This window comes from Barbus barbus (genome assembly GCF_936440315.1).
Source record: "Barbus barbus genome assembly, chromosome: 13".
Classification (NCBI taxonomy): Eukaryota; Metazoa; Chordata; class Actinopteri; order Cypriniformes; family Cyprinidae; genus Barbus; species Barbus barbus.
The window spans coordinates 24684100-24698421 of NC_136741.1; the positions used below are offsets into that span (position 1 = coordinate 24684100).

Genomic DNA, 14322 nt, shown 5'->3' on the forward strand with positions numbered 1-14322 from the left:
CCCGTCCTCTCCTCCGTTCCTTCTAATGACATGTAGAGTCACAGTGCATAATTAATAGGAAATGAAATATTCAAATGGCCCTTAATGCAGCCTCTCAGAAGAGTGTCTGGACAAGAGGAGCTCCGGAGAACGGCAGAATTGACGTCGGGAGAGACTATGAGCGCTGGCATGTGTCACTTTCTGGACTTCAAACGAAGGCTGTTTAAAAGCTTTCTGGCAGGATGACAGCCCCTAATGTAAATGGCCACAATAAAACAAGTTAAATAGACATTACTTAAACAGTCAGCATTTTACATATCACTGAAGCTAGCTGTCCTTTAGCCCAGGTTTTAATGATGCTCTGGCAGGCTGACGCCCTGAAAGGTCTTTCTATTATAGGGACAGCTGGACGTACCATTGTTTATTCCCAAACACACGCAGCTGTTTCATTAGCTAAACATCCGTCTGTTTTTCCTTATCTTCTCACATTACGTGAAAGAATTATGCTTATCTACTGATTTTATTTACTGTTACTGCTTGTCTTTGATGGGTAAACACTTTCCAGGATGGGAAATACAACACACGTGTTTGCGAAAGGTAACCGTAAGCAGAAACCAGTTATAAGACTAATACTGTAGAAACTGTATGCAAATCACAATGTGCAAAATTAATTTTAGTACAAGATAAATATCGAAACTCACACACAGGATGTCCTAGTGCTACTAGATGGCAGTACTACTGAGTTTGACCTTTCAAATACCCCAGGTCATGGATGCCCTTGACCTCTTGTAAAAGCATCCCAAGCTGTTCTATAAACCTTCCTGTCCCACTGGAAAAGCCACACATCGGTTTATCACCGCTTCCTTTTTATTTATTGGAAATGTTATCATGTTTTCTTTAAAAGACATAATAAATATCCGTATGGTTTAAAACAACACCGCCGCACGTCATCGGTTGTTGCCTTTGGCTCAGCCTGCGGATCATGTGTGCATCTCTCACCGTTCCTCGCCACGTCGCCCCAGGCGCCCATCTTTAGCTACCCAGAAAACTCGTATCATCCAGCTAATTTACTCTCTGATTTCTGTTTATGGTTCTTCGGGCCCGTTGGGTGGAGGATGTACATGTTGGAATGTTTAGCGCATGGAAGATTAACACCTTCAGCCTGCCAGCTGAACTCTCACCCAGCCTCGCTTTTTACAAAAGCGGCTTTGTAGAGTCTCCAAATGTTTTCTCAACATTTTCCAAGCAGTTTAGGGCAGACAAGAAAAGTAAACAAGATGTTGCCATGATAAAAACACTTGTGTAAACACTGCAGAGTGTATTTAAAGAAAGCACTTCTCTCTCGAGCTCGTTTTCAGCTCTGAAATGCTAATTTCTCTCATTTCAAAAAGCAAATGATGAATCATGGTTTTGGCCAATAGAAAAAAGGCAACGATGTGAACCGCAATCCAAAAACATACCGTAACAGATCCACATTTTAGAAAACTCTAGGGCAGCAAACGTTCTAAGCTCTCAGTGGACAGAGCGAATGCACTTCTTTACATTTTTCTCCACAGGTAAACACAGATTGGAGACAGATAATATTAGTATCTGCAAAATTGTTTACACAGCCTGGGCTGGTTTTAAAAATGGCTTCAAATAAACTGGCAAGAGAAGCCCATGAGCTACGACCCTGAGAGAAACAGAGGTGGAAAATAATAAAATAACACACAAGACTGAAAAAAACTGGTCGGAGTGCAGCTGTGGTTCTGCTTACCACACGATTTCTCCTTCTTGGTCTCAGCTCGTGGGTCTTCGAGTCGGGCTTGTTTTAGTTTGAACTCGGGATAATGGAAAAGTGTCATATCTTGTTTAGAGTGGGACTAATCCAGCCTGACACACACTCACTGATCTGCTGCCACACGGCAAATGTTTTCATCATCTCATCACAAACACACACATAGTGGAGATTAAGTGAGACCAGGTCTTCCTCAGAGCAGGGATCAGGATGAACGCTGTGTAAACCGTGCACCTTTAGCCTGATCTTGGGTTTAGGTGTTATTTGGAGAGTATGGAGCAGTGTGTTGGCCAGTATAGACTGGACTTTAACAGCATGGGCGGGTCAGGCTTGATTCATTTGAGTTGATACATAGTGGGCAGGTGAACAGGCACTGTTTCCAGATAAAACCAATGCAACAGTCAGAGTGCACATGCTTTAAAAACCAGTGTGGTGCTTGTGTAGGTGATGGAGATCGAATTTGGTCTGCTACAGATCTCCACTATGTGTCACATAAAAAAAACTCAGACTGAGACGTTTCTAAAAGCAAGGAGAGACTCAGAAAGAAAGAGGGCAAGAACTAGAAGATCTCTTCTTGTCTGTAAAAAGGCAGACAAGGGCAAATCCGCTGTATTCTCAGAATGTGGGCCACCGTAGATAAACATCCCCACGTGTTTGTTTTGGGACAAAGTGTCAGTAATCACCATGGGGACTGCAGTTATCGCAGGCAGCACAGAACCCTGGAGGAAAACCACACCACAGAGAGCAGGCAAAGAGCAGCACACCGCACACCCACGTCAAGAACCCAGCCCACACAGAGAGAGGAGAGAAAAAAAAAAAAAAAAAAAAAAAAGACCAGGAAAGGGAAAGAAAAAATACTGTAATGGGACACTAAGTTAATTTTTTTATAAGAGCATACACAATCTTAGTGAAACATTTAGTAAGAAATGTGCACAGGATTCCTTTTCGAATTTTATATGGACTTAGAAATAATCCCAACAGATCCGAAGGCAAATTTTCTCATAGGTTTCCAACATAACACACACAAAAAAAATTCTAATTTGAAATTAAAAGATTAGGATCCTTAATAACACAAAGTTCTTAAGAATACCAATGGGATTAAATAGGAATCCTTTAAGAATCAAATAACATCCAACTGGATATTCCAAAATTCACACAGGGTGTTTTGATTCGTATTGGTTCTTAGTCCCAACTGGGAATTTTATCCTGCTGGTAATCTTAATAGTCTAACAGGGGAACTGTATGTTCTAAGAGATTTAGTTTTAGTTTTAGTTAGAATCCTATGTGGGAAAAAAAATCCAATTAGCATAATTTTAATTTGGTTTCAAATTACAATTCCATGTCTGATTCCAAAAGAGTTTTTCAAAAAAGAAATCTGTAAACATTCTTTTTTTTTTTTATTATTCCAGGTGTAGGTGTGGGTGAGATACTTACTTGAGAAACGACTGAAAGTCTTCAAACACAGCTTCACATCCTGGCCATTTGCAGACACCGTGACCGTAGAGAGGGTGACTGTAAGGAGAATGATCATCCAACGTTGATCTATAAGAAGAAAAGACACATTAGTGTGATATCAAAGCAGCAAATATTTGATACACATATTCACGCATCATTGGACTTTTATGAAAGAGGCTAAAGAGTAATTAATCTCTATAATACTGCTTGATGTAATATTAATGGCTTATCCACTAAAATATGACAACTAATAAAGAAACCTTCCCCTTCAGCACAAAAAACCATTGCAGCGTGTTGTTTTATTGACACAGCACTCTCACATGACCACTGACTTCTACAGGAAGTGTGTGATCAGTGCAACCATGTGATCTTTGCTTTCAGTATAGTTGGAGTTGTCAGCCTATCACAGCACATGAGCTGCCCGGTGCTGGCCAATCAATAGCCAATTATGGGTCTCCTCTGAAGCGCACAGAGGAATGCTTTGATCAGGGCAGCACGAGGCTCGGAGAGATAGTTCGTCCTTTAGCCCTGACCACTGAACCGTGGCCCCTGCCGTCCACCTGGAGCAACAAGTGTTTCCCACAACAGGAAGCTCCCAAATCCATCTGGCCAGCTCCCGCCAAGCGCAAACAGTAAACACACCCCACCTGTTATCAATTTATCCACTTGCACAGGGTCGTCAACAGCTGTGTAGTTCATATGCAGCACACTTTCATATGAACTACACTGCAGGCACAATAAAGCTTAGCAGCGAAGATCTGCCTACTTTTTTTTTCTCAATTTCAACAGTGTGGGTTTTATCTGCAGAAGGGAATGTACTGGCATTTGTTGAATTTAAAATCTAGCTGAATTAGTGCGACACAAAGGTTAGGCCTATTCAAACCGCAAACTCTCAATAGCTTCAATTATGAGGATTTAATAACACAAGAAAAAAAGATGACATTTATGAAATAACAGAATATTTCAAATATCAACAAACAAATAAAATACATGCCTAAAAATAGAAAACAAATGTAAAATAGTAAATTTGTATCTATGCAAGATTGTAATAAACAATGAGGATAAACCATGGATTACTAAGGGACTAGAGAAAGCATGTAAAAAGAAAAATGCATTATACAGGAAATTTATAGCAACTAGAATTATACAAGCAGAAAATAAATACAAGATATATAAAACTAAATTAATAAGTATTATAAGATTTAGTAAAAAGGACTATTATAAGTTATTGGACAAGCATAAGAATAATATACAAACATCATGGAAAGTACTTAATATAATTAAAAAGAATACTGGGAAAGTTGATTATCCAAATTATTTTGTTAATGATGATAAATTAAGTATAAATAAAATGAATGACATCGTCAATGAATTTAATGAGTATTTTGTAAATATTGGGAGCAATTTAGCAAAAGTGATAGTGGAGCAGAGAACTGGGGATAGGATAGATGAAATGAATATTTCCAGTAATGATTATTCAATGTTTATAAGGGGAGTTGACGAAAAGGAAATACTCGACATTGTTAACAACTGTAAGAATAAATATTCCACTGATTGTAATGATAATGACATGTCGTTAATAAAAAGTATTATAGAACATATAGTAAAACCATTTACACACATTTGTAATCAGTCCTTTTTAACAGAAATATTCCCTAGTAATATGAAAACAGCCAAAGTTATTCCTATTTTTAAAAATGGAGATCGTCACTGTTTTTCCAACTACAGACCAATTTCTCTTCTTTCCCAGTTCTCGAAAATTTTAGAGAAAATATTTGTGCGTAGGCTTGATAATTTTATAGATAAACAAATTATTGAGTGATCATCAGTACGGTTTTAGAACAAACAGGTCGACCTCAATGGCTGTGATGGAACTGGTAGAAGAGATTTCTTCTTCAATGGATAATAATGAATATACTGTGGGGGTGTTCCTAGATTTAAAAAAAGCTTTTGACACTATCGATTATGGATTATTAATGATGAAACTGGAGAGATATGGTATAAGAGGGAAAGCTTTTGCTTGGATAAAAAGTTACCTCGATGACAGACATCAATTTGTACAAATTAATCATGTTAAATCAGATTTAATGAAAGTTACTTGTGGTGTGCCGCAAGGTTTGGTGCTAGGCCCTAAGTTGTTTGTACTGTACATAAATTATATTTGTAAAGTGTCTAAAGTATTAAAAACGGTTTTGTTTGCTGATGATACTAATTTATATTGTTCTGGGAAGAGTTTGGAACAGCTTCTGAATACAGTGGAAATAGAATTGAGGGTTTGATGATAACAGACTTTTACTGAATTTAAGTAAAACAAAGTTTATAATATTCAGTAATTGACAAAGTAACAAAGTGAAACTAATGATTAATAATGAGGAAATAGAAAGTGTACGAACATCACATATTAATCATGTAAAACAAAAATGTCTAAATCCATTGCAATATTAAATAGAATAAAACATATTTTGAATAAAAAAACTTGATATATATTGTATTGTGCACTCGTAGTTCCATACATTACTTATTGTGTGGAGGTGTGGGGTCACACATATAAAACCAACTTAAATTCAATATATAGGTTACAAAAGAAAGCTATTAGGATTGTTAAAAGGGTTGATTATTACGAACCAACAAATAAATTGTTTATTAATTTACATGCATTAAAATTTGTCGATTTAGTTGATCTATATACTTTACAGTTAATGTACAAAGTTTATAATAATTTACTTCCAAATTGTATTTAGAGGCTGTTCAAAATAAGAGAAAGTCAGTATAATTTAAGAGGATTGTATATGTTCAAAAAAGTAAGGGCAAGAACGAATGCAAAAAGTAGGTGCTTATCTGTTAAAGGGGTAAATCTGTGGAATAAATGTGATAAGGAACTAAAAGTATGTAATTCACTTTGCCAGTTTAAGAAAATGTATAAAAACAAGGTGAAAAATAATTATATGACTCAGTATAAATAAATTGTGGGTGTATTGTTTAAAAGAGTGTGTATTGTGTGTTTGTTTTGAATTATGTTTGTACATTTTGGGAAAAGTTTTTGTTATATTGTTTATTTTGTGTTATTTAACACATTCAGTTAATTATGTATAAAGGGTAGGCATAATAAGCAAGGCTTCTGCCTACTCCTTTTTCGGTAACAATGTATTTTATTTATTTATTTTGTGAAAATTTGTTTGTGAAGACCGGAATAAAATTATTATTGATTAATTGATTGGAACAGAAATTATTGATTTTGTCGGTGCAAGACAAAACATGTAAATTTCAAGACAATAATCTTGTATTTTCTAATGTAAAAAAAAAAAATAAAGGAAAAAAATTCAAAACAAACATATGAATGAAATAGGGGTGACCCCGAATAGTCGACGATTCGATGCTTCGATAGGAGGAGCCTGATTCGACTCCCAATCTCACAGTCGAATATTCGCGGGGTGTTATAATCATGCCATTTTCAGAGCCGCATAGACACGTTCATACATTCGGGGCATTTTGTGCAGATAGCCTATAAGTCGTGTATTAACGTTATGTTGTATAAATAATGAAGCATATTGAGATAAATTAGGAGTAAAATCCCAATGATTAAAAACCTGCTATCAGATGCTTCATTCTACTGGTCATCTTCAGCGCGCGCAGCTCAAAACAGAAATGCAGAACAATAACTTCTGTCATATACATAACGTTATAATGAGAGCACTATTGTAAAAAAAAAAAAACTGGGTAAAATTTTTTTTAATGCTATCTTTTAATCAAAACATAAAACATTATTTTTGTACCTGCGAGGCGTCCGATACACATTTCCCTGTGTTAACGTCAGTAATTATAACTGTTGAATGTCTGACTTGACTCTTGGTAATATATTTTGCCCCAACCCCCAAACATATGATTCGACTATCAGTCCACTATCGGCAAGATTCGAAAATTTCGATTCGACTAAGAAAAACCTTAGTCGGGGACACCCCTAGAATGAACATATAAGAGCAACAGTTTTCATTTTTAATAAAACATATGTTGAATCCATTTCCTTTTTAAGCAAGAAACATGCCATGTCATGTCTTGTTTGAATTCCAATATGACATTGGCTAAAGCTATATAAATAAGAGTTGAGTTGTGAAAAGCTTAAGGGATTGTGATTCAGGAAACAAAGCTCATATTGAACAATGGATGACTAAACGGTTTTAAAGAGGAAGACTGACAGACACCAGGGGTTTTCTTTCTAAACTGACCTCATTCATTTAGTACAAAAAAACAAATACAGAGAGTCAAAAGCTTGTCCGTGATCTTGTCTGTCTGTAAAGTGTGTAAGCACAGTAACTTCTCCAGTTCTTTATTTAAAAATAAGACAGCCACACAAAGATAGACTTGTATTTAAACTTAAATGATCGTTTAACAAGCAAAAAGGTGCCATCTGCTTTGCATTCAAGGTTGAAAGTAAAAAGGGGCAATAAATAAATCATTTAAAAAGTCCCAGCGCTTCAAACACCACCACATGTGCATTTATATCCTTCATTGGCTCTTACAGCAATAGCCTAAATGCTTTCCTGTGAGGCAGCGCAGCTCTGTCCTATCATCTTTCATTACATTATGGTTTAGGATCATATTATCACGCACCGAGCACCTAAGTATCACCGTTGCCATCCTAACGAAGAAGAGAGAGGTCTGACGTCTGGAGAGCTCAGACAGGAACTGAGCACTTTGTCACAACACTATTACTCTGCCTCACGTCTTCATGTGGGGAGAAATCATCAAAGACACACTCCTCCTCTAAGTCTACTGGCAAATCCCCAGACCCCCGACTCAATCCTCTACAGTATGCCCAACCAAACGTCCCCCCCCCCAACCCCCCAAAATGTTTTAATTATCATTTGCAGAGTTGAAGATCAATTAAAAGCGAGGTTAAGGGGCTCGTTTAGGGGGGCAAATCTGATTATTTATCTCTTTAAAACAAATTGTCTGGGTTTTAATTCCCCCGAGTGTAGCATTCCTAAAGGATTCTGGGAGGAGAATGAAGTGGGGCGACTCAAACAGGGTGACACTCTTTCTCTTCCAATTAAGAGAACTGAAAACTGCTGAAATGGAAGGCATCTTTATATTTTTTAACCCCTCCCAGACGCTGAAAAATAAAATAAAATAGGTATGGGCCTGTTGGGCTTTGGTCAGATAACAGACCTAATTTCCAATCACCTCAGAAAGGTTCACACAGTTTCATGAGTGCTTTTTGTCCCTTATCTGAGCACCAATGGGTCGGGTGGACTGACACGTCGAAGGCTTTTATCATATTTGGGTGTGCATGAGGTGGTTGTCTCTGTGCAGGCACCAGTGGGAGCCGATGGAAGCTGCTAAAAGCAGGGGAGCATCGCGTCTAAACATGTACGAAGTGATTGAGTTTCTCTCTCCTTCCTTTAAGACGGAAGTGAAAAGAGTGAATGATGCCGTTGGATGCACTTAAGGTTTTAGTTGCAGGCGTCGCAGCGACTGGCCAGATTTTATATGACACATGAAACGGCCTGCGCGGTGCTTAAGACCCCAGCGGTAAACCAATCTGAGAGAGCTAGGGCAGAGTAAGTCCATCAGCGCACAGCCGCCCGCCTGTTTCACGACAAGAGGGACTTGGGAAAACCACATCAATTAAAAGTTCATTAACGTTTGTGTGTAAGGGATAAGTCCACATTTCATTTCTTCCACTCATAACCTTGGATTCCAAGAAACGAAGATCCTATAGATTAAAAATGTTAGAAATCAGTGTTACGTTTTCTCAGAGCCCCGTAGGGTGTAGTGATGGAGCACGTGTTTGCTAATAAAACTACACGGATATTAATGCTACACAGAAAATCATCAAAGCGCTAAGTTATTAGCACTCTCTAATGTGCTTTTGCATTCAAACCGTAATGATTTGGATACATTTCTAACACTAATTCAGCAGCTAACTGATGGAAGAGAGAGGGGTGATCACCTGCTCCCTTTTTCTGACAGATCTGAGATACTCCGTCTACAAAACACCTTCTTCATGGCATGGGTGCTAAACTGATGTTGACATCTTCTTTAATCTCTGACACAGAGCGAGAGGCAGGGAGTAAAGCAGAGAGTTTTCCAACATGTCTTTTTGAGTGTTTCAAGCCTGCTATGGCACAAAAGAGTTGTGGTGTTGTGATAGAGTACTGGTTGTTTATGCACTTTGAGGAAACGAGATGATAGACTGTTACTTTCAGGGGAGTAAAAAAACGAGCTAGTGAAATAGAACAAGTTAGCATGCGATTGAGTGGCTCTGTTTAAGAAACCAGTGAGTTGCCTACCTAGACAGCACAATTGGGTAATTATTCAATTAAGGGAACTTTTCTGTTCTCGAGTATGATTTAAAAGCAAAAGCTTGCATATTTTCCCATCTTCCCCTCAAGTTTCTTTTTATCTAAAAAAATCAAAAGTGCTTCTAAATGAAGAATAACATAACTATGCAGCAATTAAGGGATAATTCTTCACAGAATGCACTGCAACATGCTAACGTCAAAACTAACAATCAATGGTGAGTCAAGCCTCTCATGGCCTATTTGTGTGGCACAAACAAAATGAAGAAAGAAAGAAAGAAAGAAAGAAAGAAAGAAAGAAAGAAAGTGCCTATTAGCACCACAGCAGTGACATCATGGCTAGTTTAAATAACCCTTGACATGTTGAGCAAACCTGTCATGAACTCCATACTACTCTACACTAGTAGAAAAAAGCAGCTACACATCTATGTGAACTCTCTCTTTACCTTCAGCTAGGGCTTGTTTTGCAGCACTAAATGTGTTTTCATTCACATTGCTTTCATAATGACACGTTGGTTTTGATCAGCCAAATCTGAGTCAGATATAAAGAGAGAGAGAGAGAGAGACAAATAAATGAGCTCACAGTGCCTGGAGGCTTCTCACAAGCGGTTCAAAGATCAGGTCTGAACACATGAAAACAAGCAAATGTGTTATAAACTAAATTAATCTCTTCCTTAAAGACAGAGCGATGCAATGCTTCCTCCAAATAAATCTTTATGTGTCAGAGGTTTATAGAGGCTTTACTGTATTTAGCAAGCTGTGTTGTGTAACTGGTACATATAACTGCACTGAATCACCTGCTCTGTATGTACATTTTCCTGCACAAAATGCATTCATTCAGAATTAAAAGAAAAATTGTTCTGATGACAAATCTATCGTTCAAGTTTTGTTTAGGATATCATAAAAAAATAGAATGAAAATAGTAAAAAACTGAACATTCCTGCCTCCATAAATAAATAAAATGAAATTATTAAAAAAATTAAATGCATATATTTGGAGAGTAATTCCGCTAAAATAGGCGTTGCCATAATAATTAAAAACAAAAGAAGAGATTTTATTTTCATTACAGTAATCTAACCGTTCTAACAGTGCCAGTCTCCCAGGTGTTTAACTGGAAATCCCTGATGAACAGGACTAAGCAGACAGGCCTAGTCCATAATGAAAATGCCAAGGTACTTAGCAGCGATAAATTAATATTCATATGCAGGAAATGCCCTGTGGGTACCTGTCCATCAATTTGGCTTCCCTTGAAGGGATTTCCACCTTCAACAGGGCAATGATGCCTCAATGATGCCAAGAACTCGATACAACTGAATATTAATAATCTCACATGTGTCTCTTCTAGATTTTAGCAGTGTCTCAAACTGTGCTCAGATTTTTCAGTCAGTGACCAACAGGGAAGTGGAACTTTTCTCCAGCAATGGCTCAGTGTCTGAGCAGTCTTACCCCTCTCTCTTGAGCGAGTGGCTGATGTACTGGCCGTTGGTGGATCCATGCTGGTTGTGGTTTTTGGGGGGAATGGGGGAGGGGGACGACAGGTCCAGACCCCGGTGACCGTTATTGGGCACGCTGTTCTCCTCCTTCACATGGCTGTTTGTCACCTCCTTCCACAGCTGTTGCAGTTCGGCTGGAATCATGCCTGCCACAAACAAATTGGATAATTAAATCAATTAACAGCTAATCTGGTTCTACTCATGGCATAATTAAATAAAAAACAAGGGCTCAGTAAACAAAAGGGGGGCATTAATTATTCCACTACAGGCTGATACGCGGCGCCTGCCCTCTCGCTCTGCCATTCTCTCCCTCTCGCTCGCTCTTTTCCCCCTACGTGCTACGCGAAGCGTGTTTGTGTACAAAAATTCCATGGCATTCACGCACATTTCATGCTTGAAGTAAATAATTAACATACAGACAAGGCATGAAATCTGAATAATCACCATTATTTCTCTGACAAGGAAGTCAGCCAGCTCTTTCTCACACACACAAAACAAGACCACAAAAACATCCCTCTCCGTGAGAGAGAGAGAGGGAGAAAGTGAAAGAATGAACAAGCCCCCAGGGTAATACTCTCGAAAGCATGTTAATGTGCAAAATGCTTAAAGTTTTGCACCGCCTCCAATTGACACAGATGACTTAAACCTCATTTAACAAGTCAAGCACACTGCGGCTCATACGTCCTTTGAAAAAAGAGAGAAGATAAGTGGGAAGAAAAATTGCTTGAAGACAAGATGTTGCCTTAATTCTGTGACAAGACGCACAAATACTTACATGCACACCCACATACGCAAAGTGTTTCATGTAGCTGACTCTACAACTCTTTGGGCTAACAAATGAAATTAGCCCACTTGAGCAGCCACTAAATATTATGACATGAAGCTGAATTTAATACTTTGGGGTCAGTACGATTTTTTGTATGTTTTTGAAAGAAGACTCTTAAGCTCACCAGGGCTGCATTTATTTGATTTTTTTTTTTAAAAAGTGATATTGGGAAAATTGTTACAATTAAATCAGAACTTTTCTATTTTAATATATTTTAAAATGTAATTTCTTCCTGCAATGGCAAAGCTGAATTTTCAGCATCATTACTCCAGTCTTCAGGTGTCACATGATTCTTCAGAAATCATTCTAATATGCTGATTTGGTGCTCAAGAAACATGCTGAAAACAGTTGTTCTGCTTAATATTTTTTGTGGAAACCGTGATACTTCTTTCAGGACTCTTTCATGGCTTCAAAGTTCAAAACAACAGAGCATATTTGAAACAGAATTTTTGTAACATTCCAAATGTCTTGACTGTCACTTTTAATAAATAAATGTGTCCTTGCTGAATAAAAGTATTAATTACAAAAAAAGACCTCAAACTTTTGAACAGTATTGTATAATATAAAGATATATAAAACATACATGCATTTAGACAAATCTAAAAAAAAGGATGACTGTTGCCTTCAGCAATAGGGATTAGGAATGGAACTCTGAATGGAACGCACCCACTGTGTGACTTTATAAAGTTCTTTGTATGTTCTGTGAAATTAAATGGGAAGGGGCTGTTTTGGGCGGTGGGGGATCAATCGCTTAACATCACAATTAAATCGATTTTCGAAATGAGTGAAAGCAAATGGGGAGCAATTTTTGTCTTGGTTATCTTCATTCGTCTCCTTGTTTTCCCTCCTCCTCCCCCCCTCGCTCTCTCATTCTCTCTCCTTCATAATAATTCTCTTTACAGATACCAGAAGTGGCCTCTTTCAAGCGCTCCGGCGTAATACATTTGTGCGAGAATCGCTTAGTCTTAATTTATTCCTGTTGTGGCAAAATAACGGCGAGGTGAAGATCTCAATACGATCAGCAGAAAATATTTTTAATTTGATAAGCTACTAAAGATTTTAATTATGGCAGTAATGGAGAACAGTAAGCTAATGAGGCGGCTAAGACTCCAGAGAGAGAGACAAAGAGACCAAGCGAGAGAGACTAAAAACTGTGAAATGAGTCTGGTAGGACTGCCATAAATTCACACGAGATCGTTTGCATATAAAAGAGCCAGCGGAAATTATTGCAGGACGAATCAATAACCTTCCCACGTGCCACGTGGCATCTTTCGCTTCCTTGGCCTTTTTTGTGCCGTCTTGCAGTGTTTTAACGTCCTCGTGAAACTCTGACGGCGGTGTCCGAAGATATCGACTCGCTTCCTTTTTGTCTTTGCAGTTGTCATTGTGAGGGAGGGAAAACTTGTCCGTGTGGATTCAAGAAGGTCACGGCGCTGGTGATTGTTTTTAGGTTTGGACATAGAGGGGAACAATCATTTTCCCCCCACTTGGAGCACGGTGACAGTGTGCGATGTATTTTTAGCCGACGTGCTTGACAGGGCGGCCCACTTTCCCTCAATTACCCACAAGTCCAGGTGACCCCGACACCACTGTTTACTGAAACGAATCCAAGCCAGAGAGAGGAGGGGGAGCTGATGAGAGGGCTAACGGAGTGGGACGAAGCTGTCTTGTTGTGTCTGACACCCCCATAAACCTTTTTCCTCTGCAGGTCTGTATCTCGCTCTAAGTCTTGGTTTTCATCCCCCATCTCTCTCTTTCCCACAGATGTATCTCTCAAAATCGTATGCATATATCTTTGCATGCCCTCTCAACCGATCTGGCAAACGTCACGGCATTATCGTTATTTAGTAGTGGATGATGGATGTGACGTTTCACAGATAACACACGGCATTAAAACAGTTCTTTGTCCTTAAATCCGTCTTGCAAACTCCAGATCGCTTTAACAGCCCTAAAGTCATTTTTCAGCCGCACACCTCCTCTCATTAAAAGCCAAAGATACACACTTGCGCTTTTAAAAAATGGATGTCATTGAGACGTTTGACTGATCGCCGGTGAAGCAACTCAATTTTTACCGCAGCAGGTAGCGGCGACACCCAGACAGGGGCCCCGAACTCTCGCTTCAACCTTTTCCTGTCCTTGTACCCCAGTACCCTGGTGACCGTGTTCGAGCAAGCGGAAAGTTGATTTAAGGTTCACAACCACATTAGTTGTGGCCCATCAGCAGCCCGATAAAAAATGCTGTCGCGCGCTGGGGCCACGGAAAGCGGCGACCGCGTCTTTCTCAACGAGACCGCCGCCGCGCCACTGGGGGCAAACTGACACTACTATTAGTTTATTGTTCTGTGAGGCAGAGATCTTCTCTCCCTCCCGTTAAAGGGGTTATGATCACTGGGGCCTTTGATATGCAGCCCTAAGGCCTAAAATATGTTCTTCCCTAATGCTACAGAAGCTATTAAACAGTGCCGCACTGCCAGCCAATCAATCACTGCCAGC

At 38.8% G+C, this 14322-nt stretch overlaps 1 protein-coding gene across 8 annotated transcripts in view; it reads right to left on the reverse strand.

The window, feature by feature from the left end:
• Positions 1 to 14322, reverse strand: part of LOC306879626 (forkhead box protein P1-B-like) — a 198780-nt gene that overhangs the window by 19955 nt on the left and 164503 nt on the right. For all 8 annotated transcript variants that reach the window (XM_079432724.1, XM_079432723.1, XM_079432727.1 and 5 more), the window contains 2 exons: positions 10957 to 11149; positions 3191 to 3298 (listed from right to left, as the gene is read on the reverse strand). In XM_079432724.1, the coding sequence (XP_079288850.1) occupies positions 3191 to 3298; positions 10957 to 11149 (301 nt within the window). The remainder of the gene's footprint in view (positions 1 to 3190; positions 3299 to 10956; positions 11150 to 14322) is intronic.